Genomic DNA, 20,531 nt, shown 5'->3' on the forward strand with positions numbered 1-20,531 from the left:
AAACTTATCTACGACTAAAATTTTTAGTCGCTGAAAATTAAATTAATTTTATTTGAACACTTTTGGCGACTCAATATTTAGTCGCCAAAATATCCCCTTTCCCGACTACTCAAAGTTTCGTAGCCAAATGTTCACTTTTGGCGACTAATATTTTAGTCGCCAAAAGATAACCTTTGCCGACTAACCAGAGTTTAGTAGCCAAAACGTTCACTTTCAGCGACCAAAAATAGTTTAGTCGCCAATACTATCGCCGACAAAGTATTGGCGACGACTTTGGCGACAAAAAAAATTAGTTGCTAATTTGTTTCGGCGACCAAAAATGAGACTTTTGGCGACTAATATTTTGGTCGCCAAAAGTGTCATTTCTTGTAGTGAAGACATGTAATCTTTCTTTTACTTGGTGAAAAATAAAATTAGGAAAACCAAACTAATGACCAGTGATAGCTATACTAATCATTACGCATATAAGAGGAATCTATGTCAAATGAAAGCATACAAAGTAATACTATAACAAAACAAGCATGCATAGGTCACAAAGTAAACCCCATTTGAAAAGGCCTCCCTTGGCAACAACTAATAAACTAAAAACTTATATGTTCCACCTACCAAATGAGGGTTAAGACCTGCAATAATACATCTTCAATATTTTGAATGGGTAAAATATACTTTTCAGCCTTAAATTTTTACCTAAATTTCATTTTGATTTCTCACATTTTAATCGCAATAATTAAGTCTTTAAGTTTCAACTTAAGTTTCAATGTAGTCAGTCTTCTCCCATCACCTCACAATTAAATTTTGGGTGAAAGTTGAAAAATGAAGGGCTAAAGTGGAATTTGAGAAAAAGTTGAGAGAGTAAAATATGTAATTTTTTCATTAATTTTTTTTTCCCTTTAATTGCTTGAAATCTTGCCTGCATAGCCATTATGGGAGTACTTTTTGTCTATTTTTTAATGATTAGTAATAGGAGGATTGCATTGAAATAAATGTTGAAATTTAAGGACTTAGTCGCTAAAATTAGGAGATGGGAGATCAAAATTAAAATTTAAATAAAAGTTAGATGATAAATTAAATAAATAGGAGAAGAAGATCAAAAGTCTACTTAACAATTATTTGTTGGAGATAGAACCAAGGAAGGAGCAAGAACCATGAGGCTAGAAAGGGACAGGGTTCAACTGGAACCCTACTTCTCCTAAAGGTTCTCTTCCAATAACATATGATAAAGATTGGTAGTACTACATGTATCAATTAGTGTATTAATTAATATACTAACATTAGTTATGAAATTATTATTGACCACACTCATTAATCACATTACAAATACCAAAAACCTTTTAAATTATACCATATCATCAATTGGTACACTAGTTAGTACACTAATTGGTGAATATAGCATTATTCGACAGGGAAAAGTTAGGGATCATGAAAATTTGATCATGAAAATAATCATGAAAGAGTTATGATTCTTGGATTACCTTGATTAGTGTGTGGTGCTTTATTCTAAGTGTAATCCAATGGTCACAAAGCTTTCATGATTATTTTTATGAAAGATTTTTCATGATACCTATCTTTGCTGTATTCGATAAGATAGATCCACCATTAACTCACTCAAATAATGTCATTTATCAAACTAATGTCGTGTTTGAATTATGAATTTGGATAGAGATTTATAAAAAAAAAAAAAAAAGTAGGTGAAAAGGTAGCTATATATCATTCATATTTTACTTACATTTTTTCCTACTCCTTTCTAAATTCTTACTAAAATTCATAATCCAAACACAACCTAAAAATATCCATTTTTCATTTTCAAATAAATAAATTTTTTCAATTTAATTAACTATTTTTATCTCATAAACAATATACATAATTTATACCAAACACTGTCACATTCTCTAATGTTTGAAATACACTCTCCATTATCCATTATCAAGTCAAAGAAAATTGATTATTGATTGTATAGTAAGGAGGGAGTTTGGTTCATAGACACAAAGGAGAATGGAATAAAGATCCTTACTCCCTTAAATACATAAAAATTAAGGTTGAACCAGCAATGCCAACTAATACATTTCTAGTCAAAAAGATACACATTGAGTTAAATTTTGTCTCCTCACTATTGAATCAAAGTAAGTAAGCATATCTTACTTATAACTTGATTGATTTGAAATACTACATAAATAATTTGTCACATGATATTTTAGAATTACTGAACAATATAGGAGAGATTAATGGTATGTCAAATGGATTTGGAATAAGATGACAAAAGATCTAATGAAAAAAAAAAAAAAGTGATAAATTACACTTTTCATCCTCTAAATTTTATGAGTTCGCTGTAATTTGCATTAATTAAATCTTTCGACTTCAATTTAAGTTTAAAACTTAACTATTTAAATCTAAGGTTCAACATAATTTTTTCATCACCTCACTGTTTAAAACTTAACTAAATTATAAGTGGCGAAGTGTGATTTGATTGAAAAAAATGATCAAGCTTGTATTGCAGATAGGAGAACTAAGTCCCTTGATCAAAATCTTTTCTTTTTTTTTTCTTTTTTTCTTTTTTGTAATGTTAATTTTAATTGGTCAAAATGACTTGGTGATGAGTACAACCACTGCCATGAAAAAAGATGCTAAGATTATGAACAAAACAATGCATCATAATTTCAAATCTAACATCATGGTCAAATCGCAGATAGGAGATCTAAGTCTGTTGATCAAAAACTTTTTCTTTTTTTATTTTTATTTTAGGCTGGGGCTTGTCTCTGATCCACACTGGAGAGTCCAGTCCAACCCATTAGACTCACTTTTAAACTATTTTTCGATAATTCAAACCGCTTACATTTTAAGGTTTGTTGAGTATATTATCCCTGTAAAAAATCACGTTAATCGGATAACAGATACTATATATTCGAATCACTTTTTAATGAACCGTTAATTTTTTGACCTTTTTTTTTTTCAAACAAAAGTGATCCAATCGACATGATTTGTAACAGGAATAATATACTCAACAAAACTTAAAGTGTGAATAATTCTAATTATCGAAAAGAAACCTAAAAATGATTTAATGGATGAAATTAAACCGGACTATATCACATCTAGACCGGAGACAATCCAGACATTAATTTTAGAGCAATGCTAGGTATCATGAAAAAACTTTCATGAAAATGATCATGAAAGATCTATGACCTTTGGATTACACTTAAAATAAAACACCACACACTAATCAAGGTAAGCCAATAAATTTTTCATAACCAGTTTCATGAAAATTTTTTCATGATCCCTATCTTTTCTCTTAATTTTACTTGGTCAAAATGGCTTGGTGATGAATACAATCACTACCATGAAAAAAGATGCTAAGAGCATGAACAAAACAATGCATCATAATTTCAAATCTAACATCATGGTCAACTACCCCTTGTCAATTTAATTCCATGGTCCCCCCCAAAAATCATTCCTTCAACAATCTTAAGGATTGAAGTTCTATCACTCTTATAAGTTACTCTAAATTAATATTTAATTACGATAGCTCCTTTATAGATATATTTTTTAATTTTAAAGATTGTAATATATATTTATAATTTTTTTTAAATTTATAAATAAAAATTATATTTTAATAGAATAGGAAAAAAAATAGAGAGTTCGTTAATAAAATAAAGAAATGATAGGGAATTTATTGGATAAAGTAGACGAAAAAATGATTCCTAAAATAAAAAATAATTTTTTTAATAATATTTTAAAGTAAAATATGAGTAAACTAGTAAAGATGCTCTAACAAATAAATTAAAGTTTAGATTCTTTCTTCTCGCTTGGGCTTAAATATTTCAATTTTTTTTTCTTCCAAGTTTGGCCCTTGGATTAACAACATGTGACATTTTTAATTGGAGATAGGGGTGAGCATGGTCCGTATTGGACCGGATTAGGATAAAACCAGGACCAATCCGTTATTTACGGTTCCTAAAAAATTGGAACCAATCCAATCCGTTTAAATCATGGAACCAATCCGAACCAATCCATTTAAATACGGATTGGATCGGTTTAGGACCATGGATTCACATAATTAAATAACAAAAATATATATATAACACTTGAATTTCATAAAAATATAAACATAGCGCTATATTAGTTCCATAATAGCAACATGTTTTTCTATAATAACGACATACTGTTCTAGAATTTAAACAACCATAAGAAAACTGGTTTCACCATAAGTATTTAGACCATTGCAAATTAAAACTTAAAACTAACAAACAAAAGTAATAAAAGAAGATATTATACGATTTTAGGTTTGAGTTTAGATTTTATATAGAATAAGAAAAGATACTATGGGGGAGGATGTATAATAAAAATATAGACTATTTGTATACGGTCCGGATCGGTTCCAATCCGGAACCGTGGGATTCAATCCGGAACCAATCCGTGAACTACGGATTTTTAATTATTCAATCCGGAACCGAACCACGGATTCAAAAAACCAATCCAAACCTATCGGATTGGACTGGACTGGATCGGATTACGGATTTCACGGATTCCTTGCTCAGCCCTAATTGGAGAAGTGGGTAATAGCTGTCCATCTATTCACATTAATAAGGGGTTGTTTGGGATGATATAAATAAGTGTACTTTTTGTCTTTTTACAAAAAGATGTGCAGAAAACTAAAGAGGTGATGTGATGAAAAAAAGATAAAAAGATGGATTATATAGGGAATGTCAAATCACCCCTAAAAATCAATACTTTAAGAATTATATAAATTTTAAAAGCCAAAGAAAAATTATAAAAAATTGGATAATTTATATTTTACCATTTTATGTTGAGTTATTTTCTATTTTTGACTTTTTAAGTAAGTTTGTTTTTTTCTATATTTTTACCTTTTGTTTCAAATTTTAACTAATCTATTCATATTATAAAGCAAAGTGAAAACCGTAATTTACCTAAAATATTTTAAGAAAGTAAGAGAGTAATTTTTCCTAAAAAATTGTTTTAGCTTAGTTTTAAAGAGAAACTATTCTTTTAGCCAAAAAATTGTTTAACTTTGTTTTTATTTATTTATTTTTGCCCTATATCTAAATCTAAAAGGAAAGAGAAGAACCATTCCTAACGTCCCACATGAAACTCGAACTTATAATCTCTAGAGGAGACTCATTTATGAGGTGTGGTGTCTAAGTTCAAATCTTATCATTACGTGATGTAATTTTTTCTTTTTATATTTTCTCATACTGATTACTAAAATGACAAATACTAATAATAATACAATTTTCATCTTTTTTTTTCTCTATTTAAACATTATTGTAACAAAAAGTACAATCCATGAACTAATGAACTAATGAATAATTAGTTAATCAAATCTGATCAGTTGGGCGAGGCCCATTCTATGTTTCTACGAGGCCCAGCGTCACGTTTTTTTTCATTTTTAAATAGTGGGGCCTGCTCATCTTGGCCTATATCTTATCCAAGGCAGTTTGGGCCTGATATGGGTTCCATCCAGACCCTGATGTCAGGTCCAATTACAGGACTATGTAGGCCCATGCCCTGCCCATCTCAGCACGTTCAATTCAAATTTTAAAATTTTAATTTTTATTATATTTTAATATGAATTTACTAATAAAGACAATACATATTAAACATTAAAATAATTTTATTTCATAGTACACCCTAATCAATTATACGTGTTCTTTATATTTAAATATCTTCATATTTTTCTTCAAGCTTCAATTATTTTCTCTTCTTTTTCCTCCTCACTCCAAAATTCCAATCCATCCCACCAAAACTCATCATTATCATAAATATCATTATTTTTTATTATATTATTATTTGTAAATAGAAAAAAGTTTGAACAAAATCAAGTAATGGATGAGAGTAATAATCAAAACAATTTTTTAAAACAACCCATCAAAGAGTTGTAAGTATTCACATAAATATAAAAGTACAATTATTGATTTTGTATTTTTTTAAATAAAAGGGAATATTCAACCTATTTTTTGTTATTATTGTTTGGATTTTCATAATCAAACAATTTCACTTTGTTCTGCAATATACAGCCGAACAAAGTGAATTTATTCGGTTATAAATGTTCGAAGAATAATGACGAAAAGCATTCTAAATATTCGTCATCTTCCTTTTCCATCCTCCTTCGCTAGTACTGGGTTTCTTGATCTTATTTCATGTATATACGTGAACAAAGAAAGGTTTTTAAAAAGTAATTTAAATTTTTTAATTTATTTTATTTGGGTATACCTCAAAAGGATAATTTGGGGGGGGAAAAAAAAAATACCGTATGCTAGGAATAAATTATAGCCCTAAATAACTTAATACAATGTACTAAAAAATTGGATTCATTTAAACATTTTTTTGAATATAAATCAATCTGTGTTTGGTTTCAGTTATCTAGAAATTGAGTTTTTTAATTTTTGTTTTTTTTAGTGAATATTTTTAAAATTTTAAGCATTTTTTTACTTTTTTAGATGCACCTTACTTAGATGTATATAAATAGTAAAATATTTGTGAAAAAATATTTTTAAAAATTAATAAATACGCAAAAATATGAAAAATGTTCTGAATTTTCGTATCTCTTTATATATATATATATATATTTATGGTATTTAGTGAATTTTTTAACGATTTTTCACAAATATTATACGATTTTTTTAAAAAAAAATTGCCAAAAAATATTAAAAATAAATTAATGAAAACAAAAAATACGAAAAATGAAAAATTAAAATTTTCTAACAAAAATTAAAACCAAACAGAGTGAGTAAAATTTCCTCTCGCCCAAAACACCCTATTAGTGTTGGTTCAACATTCAATATTCCAGATGGCCCGTTTGGAAACTTTATTATTTTAGTTGATTTTTTGGCCATTTGACTATTTTAACTTGGTTAAAAAAATTATGTTTGGAATGATAGTTGACTTTGTTTGTTTGTTTTGTAATTGGTTTAATAATTGTGAGAGAAAAAGTAAAATTATTATAATTTAAATATGATATTTTATCTTATTGACTATTTAACCAAAAAAATCAATTGCCAAACAAGGTTAATAAGATAATAATTCAATAACAAATATATATATATATATATATAAAGATAATAATTATGTACATGTGACGTAGACACGAAATGTGCAATTCTACTATAGAAATTGTTAGGTTACATCCATCGTACCCTAAAATTTAAGGATAAATTATCGATAGGTTTTATCTTTAGAATTTATTATCTATTAAATTTTATTGATAAATTTATTAACTGATAAATTAATCAATTTTCTTGGTGTTATAAATAAATTAGCAGTGATAAATTTATTAGTTACAACATATAACTAAATAAGTCTAATTAATATGACTGATTGATAAGTGTTCCTAAATTTAAAAAGTTCATATATGAAAAAAAATAGGCCTTAAAAATAAATTTTTATATATCAATTTTTTATTTATCACAAATTCAATTATGTAATTATGTTATTATAAGCGAATTTTAAATTTCAAGTTATAAGCCTTTATCACTCCACTTGTGCCAGCCGAGCTTCTAACTCCGACCAACCCCACTACCACCTAGCCCTTCCTCCTTTAAAACCCAACCCTTTTGTGCACAAAAAATGAGATGGAAGTGGGAGATGAGTAGAAAAGATGAAATTTTCATTTAATCAAATTTAAAGAAAATATTTATAAATTAATGAAAAACTTTGTTATATTAAAGTCAAACACAATTTTTTTTTCATGAAATTGATATTTATTTTTGAAGTTATCACTGATTTATTATTTTCTCAAGAAAAAAAGGCTATGAAGGAGTGGGGTTACCAAAGGAGAGATGGCGGTAATGGGGATGGGTTGGAAAGGGCTACTAGCGCTGAGGTTGTGGGGGAGAGCGTTGGCTGAATAGAGTGATAGTTGGAGTGGAAGGGGGGTTTGGGTTAGACTTTTGAGAGGTTAGGAATAAAGATAAAATTGAAATTTATTGTTAAGATAAAATTGTAATAAAAAATTGAGAATTTTTTTAAAAATCTTTAATATTAAGATTTTATAAGATAAAAGGCAAATAACATTTTCATAGTAGTTGAAGGTCCCTCAACATTTTCACAAAAAAAATTTATTCCAAAAAAGGATCCCAAACAAACAATAAACAAAGCACAGCCCATATCATATGAGGCTCTAAAAATGTTTGAGGGCTTGGCTGGAAGATGGGTCCATCATAATATAGCAACCCAATGAAGCTGGTAAAATTTCTTTATGGCAGGTGTACTTAACTAGTTGTTGGTTTTTTGAATATTAAATAGTTTATACATTTTTTTTAACTATTCATTTTTATTGGGAAAATGTACCTCCATTTTAAATGTACGGTTGCACATGTCTTTAATTATCCACTTTCTCAATAGTCCCTTCGATATAATAGATGAGAAGGAAATTAATTTATTGTACAATAGATGATACTAAAGGAAAATAATTTATTGTGCACTTTTGGCAGATACGTGACTCCACCGGCTTGTCCCAAATGCTTGAGTGGTAGGATCAATGTAAAATAGGACTGTAAGAGGGGCTAATTTGAGCCCACTAAATTATTTAGGCCCAATAGCCCAAGATTAGTGGGCCCGAATTTATTGCAAGTCCAAGAATCGGTGAGCCCAGATTTATCGCCATCAAACGGGCTGAATCGCTCTAAGCCTCGAAGGGGTTCGGATCCACGAACTTAGAGACTTAGAGACTTACTCGGGCCCGGACTCGAAAGGGTGTTGAACAAGCCTAGAGATCCGAGGCACTCGGACTCGAAAGGATTCGGACCTACGAATCTAGAGATCCGAAGCACTTGGCTTCGAACGGATTCAGATGCAATCTAGAAGCGGCTCCGTTAATGAGTCCCAGAACACTTGCGGGCTCGGAGCTTTCCGGGATCTACGCACCAGAACCATGGGCGTAATGGAGTTCGAACAAAGGACCCGATCCCGAGGACGGTGAGTGGAGATAAATTCACTCTTCGGTTAAACTAGCCTATACCCGGGTCGAGGTGGCACGACCCCGGGGGGGTCCATGAGACTCGACAATATTTTTGCGGCAGGACGTCCTCTGGGACTACCCCTGACCCTTTGGGATGATTGGGGATCATTGGTTAGGTGTGGCTAAGAAGAAGGGTTCGCCGAGGGATTGATCTCCTCTTCGGGGTTTTCTCATCCTCGGAGAAGTCACCTCCTCGGAGAGGTCACCTCCTCGGACAAAGTGGTTAGAGAGAATATTCCCCATGTGCCTTGCACATGGGCTCCATCCTACATCATGGGGTGCCTATAAATAGCACCCACCCATAGCTTTACAAGGGATGGATTTTGGAGATTTTTGAACTCTTGGGAAAGAACTAATTTCCCTTCTCCATTATCAACCTTGAGAGTGAAAGTGGGAGATCCCTGGGAGAGCCTTGCCATTATTCTATTCTCTAGCCATTTTGCCTTCTTCTTCACCCAATCTCTTATCTCCATCATCTCCTTTGTTGTCGTGTTCCTAAGTTGAGATTATTGAAGAATCTAAGCCTCTCATCATATTCTAGAGAATTCGAAGTTGTTCTTCAAGGATCTTCGAAGATCTTCGAATTTTCTAACTCTTTTCTTGAACCCTCTCCTACATTTTGGCGACTCTGCTGGGGAGGCGGATTGTTTAATGGTCTCAACGAGATCTGGAATCCACACAACTCCAACAAGGATGGCGGGAGAAGATGAAGTTCACCAACAAGGATCCTCTAATGGTGGTGATGACAGAACCATGGCTCCAGATCAACCACTTTTGCTTGAAGCCATTCAAGGACTTCAAAATACTCAGCAAGAGATTCTTACCACTCTTCAGAATCTCACTCACACCATGTTGGTGATGAGTTCTAACTTTGCACCGGCGCCAAACGGAAATCAAACTGGTGGTGGAGTTATTCCCGCCGGAGCGCAAAATCAAATCCAAGGAGAAGTAGGCCCCAATCAGCCTATGGCTCATGGCAACACGGCCACAGTAACACATGCTCAAACCACAGTAGGCGGCAGCAGTTTGCCCATGCCCGGGCTCCATGGCGTGCCGAGCCAAGATCCAATGGTGACTAGGGGAGTTTCTGGTGTAATGAATGGCGCTCCAACGACTGCTGGTGTCCAGGAAAACATAAGGAGCATGATGGCGCAAAAGGGAGCTATGCCCGTACCTAATCTTGTTACGCCACCAGTGAATGTTACCCAAGCACCAAGTGGGCCTCCTTTGGTGCCGACAACAAATCTGCAAGCACAACCCGGTATAACGGCGCCGTGCGGTGGACTCTATGGGCCTCAATTCAATATCCCATCACCAACTGGCTTGTCTATAGGCGCTGATGGCCAGTATCGTCAAATGTCCTCACCAATGATGAATTCGCAGCACCAGAATGGCCAAGACGCCCCTAGCTCAATCTTCGGGTACATAAGCCAAGTCCCGGGAATACCACCATCAAACTCTCTCCCTCAACAGTTTCTCACTCTCGCCGATGTGCAGGCCATGTTCGATCTCGAACGGGGCAAGAGGACCTTACCCTCTTTGCCTGATCCAGACGTCAAGCCGCCTTACCCCATTGAGATGCTGAGCTATCCATACCCTGAGGGGTATACAGTGCCGAAGTTCATCAAGTTCGACGGCAAACAAGGGAATGCCCGAGAACATGTTGTGCGATTCATCGAGACTCTAGGTATTCATGGTTCAAACCACGTCCTCCGACTGAGAGAATTCTCTAAGTCCCTCACCGACCGAGCATATAGTTGGTATGTTAATTTGGCCCCAAACTCTGTCCGAAGTTGGGAGGAAATGGTTAACAAATTCCACTCCAAGTTATTTCAAGTGGCGGAGAAGGTGACCACACTTACATTGTGTAAAGAGAAGCAACAAGAAAGTGAAGACATCCTTGACTACGTCAAAAGGTTTCAGGACAAGGCCGTGGATTGTCATGAAGCAGTTGAGGAGAGTTATCTGGTTCAAATTTGTCTAGAAGGGGCATTGAGCAGGTACAAAATGTTTCTAGTTAACCACAAGCTACCCACCTTCTCGGCATTAATAGAAGCAGCTCGGAACATTAGCATTCCTCAGGCTCAGGAGTCCGGATTTAAAGCCAGTTACAAGACTAGTTTCAAGTCATCTCGTGGACCTACCGTTGCTGCTGCCTCTGCCCCGGATACCCGAAATTCACAAGGAGGAGGTCATAGAGGCCAGAAAAGAAAGCAATATAATGGTGAAAAGGGGAATGTTTCTTATCCATGTGGAATTGAGGAAGTGAAAGCTCTAGTTAAGGAATGGGTGGCTGACGGAGAGCTAAAATTGCCTTATGTTGAAGAAATGCCATCAAAAAAGGACCGTGAGAGCCCTGAATTTTGTGTCTACCATCGTACATTGAAACATCCGACAGAGAAGTGTTGGACTCTCAGGAAAATCTTCAGAGATAAAGTCGAGGCAGACGAATTGAGGTTCAAAAAGCGAGGGACTCAAGACATCCGAGAACAACCATATCCTCAACACCGAGACAAGGGCAAGAATGTTGCTATGATAGCTTATGAAGGCCCAATGATCGAGGCTATCGCTAATCTCGATGACGATGACTGTTATCTGGACGACATCCTCGAGCCAGAGGGTGAGCAAGTTTACTATGGAAGTGCTCTCGATCCAGAGGGCAGAACATTTATGACTCATGGCGAAGATCCCTTTGATCCAGAAAGAGGAGAAGAATACTATGGAAGAGGAGGACACCATGTTTATGTGGCATCTTATTTTGAGGAGACCGAGGAGATGGTTAACTACGAGCCTCCAAGAGTGGAAAAAGATCCGGATCACTATGCCAAAACCCTGCAAGACTGTGTAAAGTTCAAGCAGTTCTTTGACCAGCTTGGACTTTCCAGGGAGGCAAGAACGGAAATCACCAAATCTATCATTAATATAGCCGAGGCACACCATGAGGAATGCATGTCGACTGAGGGGTCTATTCCGAGGAAGGCAAAAGAGCAATCTAGTGCCATTACTTTCTCCGAGGCTGATCGAAAGTATCCTTTTTCTCACAATCGCCCGCTTTATGTGACTGTTTTTATTAACGGGGTTGAGTTCAAAAGGGCCTTTCTAGATAGTGGAGCCTCTATCAACATTATGACTCGCGCTACTCTAGAAAAAGCCGGAATCTCTGAAGAACGCATTGTGAAGCAGCCGATAGTCATCACTGGCTTCGGTGGAGAAAGGAGAGTTACTATCGGATGCGTAACAGTTGATTTAGCCGTTGGAGAGATTCGCTCGGCCACCAAGTTCCATATTATCGATTCTGAGGCAAATTATCACATCATTCTAGGGAGGACCTGGATGCATAGATATGGGGCTGTACCATCAAGTTATCATCAGTGTGTTAAGGCTAAATGGGGAAAGAAGACGGTGACAATTCAGGCTACAGAAAGGCCGTTCGAGATCCATGAAGCTCATTATTCTGATGCCATCTACTTCACCGAACTGGCTGTCGAAGAAGTTCCCACCACCTCTAAGCCTCGAGGGGTCAAAATTCCTCGTTGGGAGGATATCAAAGATGACAAGGAGCCGATGACAGAATCAAGTAAGCGAGCGATGTCTAGACCAGAAAGTCCGCCTATTCCTCGGAAGGTGATGAAAGTTCGAGAAGGAGGCAAGATGGTGTATTATTTATGAAGGTGCGGGGAGTCGGTTTCTTCAGTCACCGACTCCGAGTCAAAAGAAGAGCCTCCTGACAATGATATAGTAATAAAGCCTGAAGTGGCTCCAGAATGTATGCAAGATGGGCCGAAGCCTCAGCCTGAACAACTTATCGAAATAGATCTGAGTGATGGACAAGATGCACCGAGGCCGGTATTCGTAAGTTCGAGCCTTAGCCCAGAAAAGCGGGAACAGTTGTTAAAGTTGATAAGCCGATACTCAGATGTGTTTGCTTGGTCATATAAGGAAATGCCCGGACTAGATCCTGACCTAGTCTCCCACTATCTTGATGTGTTCCCAAACTCCAAGCCAATTAAGCAAGCTGCTCGAAAATATCATCCAGATCTCGAAGAGAAGATTAAGGAGGAGATTGAAAAACTTCAACAGGCTGGTTTCATCCGGCCAATACAGTACCCCACGTGGTTAGCAAACATCGTGCCAGTAAAGAAGAAGAATGTCCAAATCAGAGTATGTGTAGACTTTCGAGATTTGAACAAATCTTGCCCGAAGGATGAATTCCCTCTTCCTCACATCGACACCCTCGTGGATACTACCTCGGGACACCAGATGTTCTCATTCATGGATGGATTCAGTGGATACAATCAGATTAAGATGGCTGAAGAGGACGCAGAAAAGACTGCTTTTAGAACACCTCTCGGAAACTTCTTCTATACAGTCATGCCTTTCGGACTCAAGAATGCCGGTGCAACTTACCAAAGGGCTATGACTGCAATCTTTCATGACATGATCCATCATGAGGTGGAAGATTATGTTGATGATCTAGTGGTGAAATCCAAGAAAGAAGAAGACCATCTCCGAGACCTTGAGAAGGTATTCAAAAGGTGCCAGAAATTCAAAATGAGGATGAATCCTCTCAAATGTGCTTTCGGGGTGACGGCTGGGAAGTTCCTCGGGTTTCTTGTACACAGACATGGTATCGAGGCAGATGAAGACAAGGTCAAATCTATCAGAGCAATGCCTCCCCCGCATTCTCAGAAGGAGTTAAAGAAGTTCCTCGGGAAGGTGTCTTATATTCGGAGGTTTATCCCAGCACTGGCAGAGATCTCTGCGCCTTTCGGCTCTTTGTTAAAAGGAGATGCCAAGTTCGAGTGGAACCAAGAGCACCAAAAGGCCTTTGAGAGAATCAAGGCGGCCTTAACCTCGCCTCAGACCATGATAGCCCCGCAGCCCGGGGTCCCTCTAATGTTGTACTTAACTTCAACTCCCAAGTCCATAGGGGCATTATTGGTCCAAGATGTAGATGGAGTAGAACGCCCGGTGTATTACATCAGTCGGAAGATTCGAGGAGCAGAAGTCCGATATACTCCAGTAGAGAGGCATTGTTTAGCTTTGGTATTCACTGCCCAAAAGCTCAGACATTACTTTTTAGCACACCAGATTCAGATTGTTACTAAAAGTGATCCAATCCGATACCTCCTCAGCAAGCCTGCTCTAACCGGGAAGGTGGCAAGATGGTTGTTAGCACTGGGTGAATTCGAGATCACATGTGTAGCCCCCAAGGCGATCAAAAGCCAAGCCTTAGCTGATCTCCTTGCTCAATTTCCAAGTGGTGACTATGAACCAGTGAATGAAGAATTAAGAGGAGAGGTGCATGCAGCTATGGCTTCCGAGGAAAGCTTCTGGACATTGAGCTTTGACGGAGCAGCAGCCGGAGGGAAGGGAGGAACCGGGATAGTCCTTACAAGCAAAAGTGGGGAAAAGTTATATTTGTCTTATAAACTGGATTTCCATTGTTCGAATAACGAAGCCGAGTATGAGGCTCTTATTTTAGGCTTGATAGCAGCTGAGAAGCACAGTATCAAGAAGATTCGGATCCGGGGGGACTCAAAGCTGATAGTGAAGCAAGTTTCAGGACAGTTCGTCTTAAAGGAGCCTGCCTTGGCCACATATCGAACAACAGTCCAAAGGCTTCTTGACAAATTTCAGAAGGTCGAAATAGAGCATGTGCCTCGCTCCGACAACAAGTTTTCAGATGCCCTCGCAACATTAGGGGCAAGAGTTGACATTCCAGAGGAAGAGGCAACAATTGTTATCAAGAAGAGAACAGAACCTTCAATAATACCCGAAGACAAAGGCCTTCCGGAGGACTGGAGAGGAGAAGTCCTCGAGCAACTCAGAAGCAAAGTTGGAAAACTGACTATGGCCAAGCTTGCCCAATTCACAATTATTCAAGGTGAACTTTACTTCCGAGGAGGTACCGGATTCCTAGCCCGGTGTGTTGGCCAACAAGAAGCGAGCTTCCGACTACAACAGATCCACGAAAAGTCTTGCGGAGATGGGGATATCAGTCTGTACAGAAGAATCCAAAGACAAGGTTATTATTGGCCCGAGATGGAGAAGGACTCGAATCAATTACAGAAGGAATGCCCCAAGTGTCAGTCATACATCCGGGAGGATGAGAGTTGCTTTGAAATTGATACCCTTGACTGGAGGCAAGTCTACATTGACTATCTCAAAGAGGGAACACTACCTGAGAGCCCGAGGGACATTGCACACCTCAAGAGGAGAGCGAGGCGGTACTTTCTTGATCAGGACAAGCTTTACAGAAGAAGTATTGAGGGCACTCCCCTGAGGTGTCTCTCCAAGGAGGAGTCAGATCTAGTCCTCGGAAGAGCCCACGAGATTGAACATCAAGGAGGGGCTCGGCTGTTCGAACAACTTATACACCTTGGGTATTACTGGCCGACCATGGAGTCAGATGCATCCCATCACGTGAAGAGGTGCCAGACTTGTCAGAAACACGGAAATTTGATCCATGCTCCAGCTGTAGACCTGCATAGTATCCGAACGCCATGGTCGTTCCATACCTGGGCTTTTGATCTGATAGGGCCCATCTCCACATCTTCTAAGGGGTACAAGTGGATTCTCGCAGCCACAGAATTGAGTACAAAGTGGGTCGAAGCAATTCCTCTGAAGAACGCTACAGGGCCTGCAGTTGCGAACTTCATCAAGGAGAATATCATTTGCCGATTTGGAGTACCAAACACCATCCTCTCGGATAACGACACTCCCTTCATAAACAAATATGTGAAGAGCCTCCTGGAGACTTACCAAGTGAAGCATCACAAATCCACACCCTACTATCCAAAAGGGAACGGGCAGGCGGAAGCCACAAACAAGACACTGATAAGGATTCTGAGCAAGATGATGGATGAGTTTGGGGGGACTTGGTCCGAACAGTTGATAGTAGCCCTATGGGCGTATCGCACTTCGAAGAGAAAGCCAACTCAAGCAACTCCTTACTCCCTTGTGTATGGGTCCGAGGCAGTGTTACCTATAGAGTTGGAAACGCCATCTGCTCGAATGGCTCTCGCCTCGGGGATGGTATTGGAGCCTCGAACCACCAGATTGGAAGCATTAGAGGAAAAGCATGACAGAGCTGTAAAAGTCATGGAAAGGTATCATGAGTCCATCGCCCGAGCCTATAACCAGACTGTGGTACCAAGGAAGTTTGAAGAAGGTGATCTAGTATGGAAGATTGTAGACCCAATCATGCGAGGACAGCCTTTACCCAAGTTTTCTCCAAAATGGGAAGGGCCCTACAAGGTGGTTCAGGCAAGCTCAAGCGGGTACTACAAACTTGTAAGGGTTGAAGACGGCTTCCGAACTGGCCCGCTCAATGCAAAGTTTATCAAGCATTACTACCCATAGTTGGACTCATCTATGTTGAAATTCATTTTCACTTTCTTACTTTGTCTAAAGGTTGTATTTCCCTTACGTTATGAAGAAGCTGGTTTTCTCTATGGTGTATGTTTTATCCCATCACTTACAGTGAGTCTATTATGCTTTTGTCAAGAAAGTTGAAGAACTAATGAGAATATTTCAGCTTTTATAAACATGTGCATATGATTGTTCTATCATTCGAAATAAATATTTTATCAAGTAGAATGAGAAAACAATGCGAAAATATCCAAACAACAAAAATTTTGTCATTTCATTGCATTGTCCTAGATAAAACATTTTTATCGAAAGGGGCAAGAAAGTAATGATAAAAAAAAAAACTCAATCTTTCCTAAAGACACCCTCGAAGAAGCTGCCCGTCATATCTACATCTGGAGGACAAACAGTAGAGTGTGCCTCTAAAGTCTCCAAGGCCCGAGCATAACCCGACTCAAGTTCACGAAGAGTTGCCTTTATCTCATCTATAGAGGTGCGATAAGAGGCAAGCACAGACATAAGTTCCAGCTGATGACTGGCGTTCGAAGCTATATCCAGGCGCTTCCGAAGCCATGATAAGTCCACTTGGTGACGCTCCATGTCAGAGATCCCCTGATACGCCGTCTCGACTACTTTCCCATTAAGGTCACACAACCGTTGCCTGTCCAAGCTATATAAGATAGTGGCAAAAGACTCGAGAAGAGCAGTCTGAATGAGTGGACACTGGCAAGCAAATGAAGCAAAGGTCTCCGGGTAACTTGAATGCACAAGCTGTAGAACTGAAGCAAACTCAGGAGCTACCCAATAATGGAGAAATGATACTTTGCCAGAAGCTGAAGGAGGAATTGGGGCCGGAAAGCTGCTAGTCTCAGGAATCTCCCCAATGTCTATCGGGTTAGATGAACCACCCGGAGGGGTAACTCCCGGCAGAGGTCCCGAGCCTGAGAATGCCGAACGATAAGGGGAAAGACCAAAAGCATCACTATCAATGTGGAAATCACTAAGATTCAGATCCAAAATATTCGAAGGCACTGGCGATGAAGAACCTCTGGCAGTCGTCTCAAAGGCAGGTGTCCCTCCTTGAGAAGGAGAACCGTGAGGAGTTACAAAGAGAGTCGGAGTAGAGCCCGAGGCAGGTGAAGGCAGGACCCCGGTAGCAGCTAACACTGGAGCAGAGTCCGAGGCAGGTGAAGGCAGGACCCCGGTAGCAGCTAACACTGGAGCAGAGTCTGAGGTAGGTGAAGGCAAGACCCCGTTAGCAGCTAACACTGAAGAAAAGATAAGAAGGCCTTATTAGAGGTAGGGGACAGGAAAGTCATTTAAGTAAAGATTTCTTACAGATATAAGTAAATGACAAACTTCAGAAAGAAAGATCACCAGAGGGAGAATCAATATGCAAAGCAGGGGCAACTGAAGGACTCCTAGCATCAACAAAGTCACTTGGTCGTGTAGAGACCACTTGATCGATCTCAATGTCTGATGAAGCCTGAACAGTAGCAGTCATCCCTGAAGAAGGAAGGAGGGCCGGAGGATGAGAATCACCATAAGTGCCAGAGCGAGTCTCAGAGATTTCTAGCACATCCACCTCCACACCATTCCCAGAGGCGCACCTCGCCTCTACATTGCTTCTAGAAGCATGGCCTACGGCATCAATTTTTGAGGCATCAGTCCCTCCAGTAATCTCAACATCAGAACGGTGAGCCCCAATAACCTCGTCACCAAGATAGCGCTCCTCCTCAGCTACGGTAGGGCGGTGACGACGCATACGTGGAACAAGGTCACAAAAATGGTCGGAGGACTCAGCCTCATCATCGTCATCATCTATAACTGCTATACGAGAGGTGCGCATCTTCACAAGTCTTGCAGACAAAGGGAGGGTGTCGTCCAAGTCTGAGTCCGGCCTGGGGGAGGCAGCATGGCCAGGAGCCACGGTACTGAGAACGTCAACAACCGCAGGATCCTACACAACATGGGCAAATAAAAGTTTTCATTTTTAGAAGGTATAGTCGCAAAAAGGAAAGTAGCTTCAAATCAAAAATTTCGGGTACCTCATGAAGCCTTTTGGAAAGGCGAGGAGCGGAAGGACTGGCATCAGAAGTCCTCTTGTGAGCCATCTTTTTAAGGCGGGTCGTCCGAGGACCAGAGGCCTTATTCAAAGGGACTGGCTCCGGAGAAGTAATTGCCAAGCTAGAAGCAGATGCCCGAGCAGAAGGGTCAGTTGGAGCAGATGAGGTGAAGAAACTCTCGTACATGTGGTCAGATTTTCGGCTCTCGGGTAGCCGAAGAGAAGAATCCTTTTTATAAATCGGCGGAGGCAAACATACGGTCGGTCTGCTCTGGACAAATGCAATAAACGCATCGATATTCTTCTGCCAATACCGCCTAAAAGAGGGGGTGAAACCCCCTACTCGGCTCAAGCCTGGCATCGTCAAAGAGCCGGATATGGGAAGCACGGTGTGTACAAGCCCGCGACTGAAGCGCCCGTAGCTCGCTGAAAATGATAATAAAGGAGGTGCTGGCCCCGGGGTACATTGATCAAACCCGAATTGACATGCTACGCGGTCAGGCCTATAAACGGCACTATCAACGCCTTCCTCATGCCACACCGGTAATGAACTCGGACGAATCATAATCAGCATATCAACAAAAGGTGCAGGGATGTTCTTCGGCAAAGGAAAGGACACCGAGCGGGAGGAACCATGATAGATAAGCGGTGTGGCCACACCCACAGGTGGGCATACATACGGCTGTGCCACAAAGCGTTGGGGATCATCCACCAGAGTATTCAAGGATAAGGTGGAAATGGTACGTGACCACCGTGTAATCAACGGCTGGCAAGACTTCGCTTTCTCAAATGTCCGAGATCCATCAGTATCAAGCACGGGGATGCCATCTTTATCCACTATCTCCCGAAGAACTTCCGCCTCAAATACAGTCGGAGCAGGGGCAAATTTTGGGAACCTCTCGAAGAAGAAACATAGCAGGAACTGGTTGTGAATAAAGGAGACAGGCTCATATCGACCCACGGAGCGAACCATATCTCGATGTAGTAGATCCAGCCGATAGTAGAGATTCCCAAGAAATAGTGGAGCCAAAGGGATCCGATCTCCTCTGAAGAGCCTGACTGCCAAGGGGAAGACGAAAGGATTGAGGGAATCCGGAGGCGTGCTCGGAAGAATGAAGAATGAAAGGAAGCAAGCCAGAAATCCCAAGAAATAGAGCCTGGAGTCATACATCGGACCGACCTCATACTCCCGAGAGTCAGGGTCAGCATCTCTGGCCAAGGGCTGAAGATCTTTGAAGAAGTGGCGGATCCATGCAGTATAGGAGGCACGGTCCGTCCTTACTCAACTAGTCCTCCTCGCTGAACCATCAAAAACGGAACTCCACCGACCACAAGTTTGAAGATTTAGCTTCAGAGATTGGATCAAAGAATCATCTTCGGGGGGTGTCTGCTCAGGGTCGAAGGCATCAGGGCCGGTCACTTCCAGACGCAGCAACATGAACACATCCTCAAGGGTGGGCCCCATCTCGTGCTGGCCAAGTATAAAGGTGTGTGTCTCGGTGCTCCACCGAAGAGCCATGGTTTCCAAGCTAGCATTGTTGCGACGGATGGATAGGGATCGAGATATTTTCACTGGGATCAATAGTCGGGCCTCTTGAAGCCGCTGACAGAAGCTCTTGTCCGAGAGGACATCATCGACCCACTCCCGCCAACCAAAAGGAGGGTTTGAGAAGGCCTTGAACTGAGGATAACAGTATGGAAAGTCCCCCCGCTCAATCCGAAAGCGTAGCACCGAGGAAGGAGAAATGAGGGCCTCATGTCCAGAGTCAGTGTCCTCAGTGAGACATAATGGAGCCGCCTTTGGAGATAGAAGAGAAGTGGTGGAGGTAGCCGCCCGCCAGAAGGGATCCTTCCGACCAAAATAAGGAGATTTCCTCCACTCAGATGCCAGAGGTACATCCCTCTCTTTCATGAGAGCCGGTTCTGATGACCCCGGAGCTACGGGTTTCTTTTGAGAAGACATATGGCTGAAATAACAGGTATAAATAGTAAGGAGTTGACCGTATTAAAATTCAGAATATTGGAATTAAAGCAACACATTCGAATGAAATTTCGGCATCAACTATTCGTTTCTCTGAGAGTCCATGAATTCAACAAATTCTACGAGGAATTTTTTTTTTTACACCA

At 39.6% G+C, this 20,531-nt stretch overlaps 1 protein-coding gene and 1 pseudogene across 1 annotated transcript; one reads left to right on the plus strand and one right to left on the minus strand.

Moving 5' to 3' along the window:
• LOC114297754 (golgin candidate 6-like) overlaps positions 1-20,531 on the plus strand; it is a 141,695-nt pseudogene that overhangs the window by 41,319 nt on the left and 79,845 nt on the right.
• LOC145803011 (uncharacterized) lies at positions 16,590-20,371 on the minus strand. The gene is made up of 3 exons (XM_082896142.1): positions 18,388-20,371; positions 17,717-18,299; positions 16,590-17,607 (listed from the first exon to the last, which is right to left on the minus strand). The coding sequence occupies exons 1-3, from the start codon at positions 19,573-19,575 to the stop codon at positions 16,685-16,687; spliced, it is 2,694 nt and encodes an 897-aa protein (XP_082752268.1). The 5' UTR covers positions 19,576-20,371; the 3' UTR covers positions 16,590-16,684.

The sequence above is a fragment of the Camellia sinensis genome, chromosome 11 (genome assembly GCF_055761805.1).
Source record: "Camellia sinensis isolate YWXY chromosome 11, ASM5576180v1, whole genome shotgun sequence".
In the NCBI taxonomy this organism is placed as follows: Eukaryota; Viridiplantae; Streptophyta; class Magnoliopsida; order Ericales; family Theaceae; genus Camellia; species Camellia sinensis.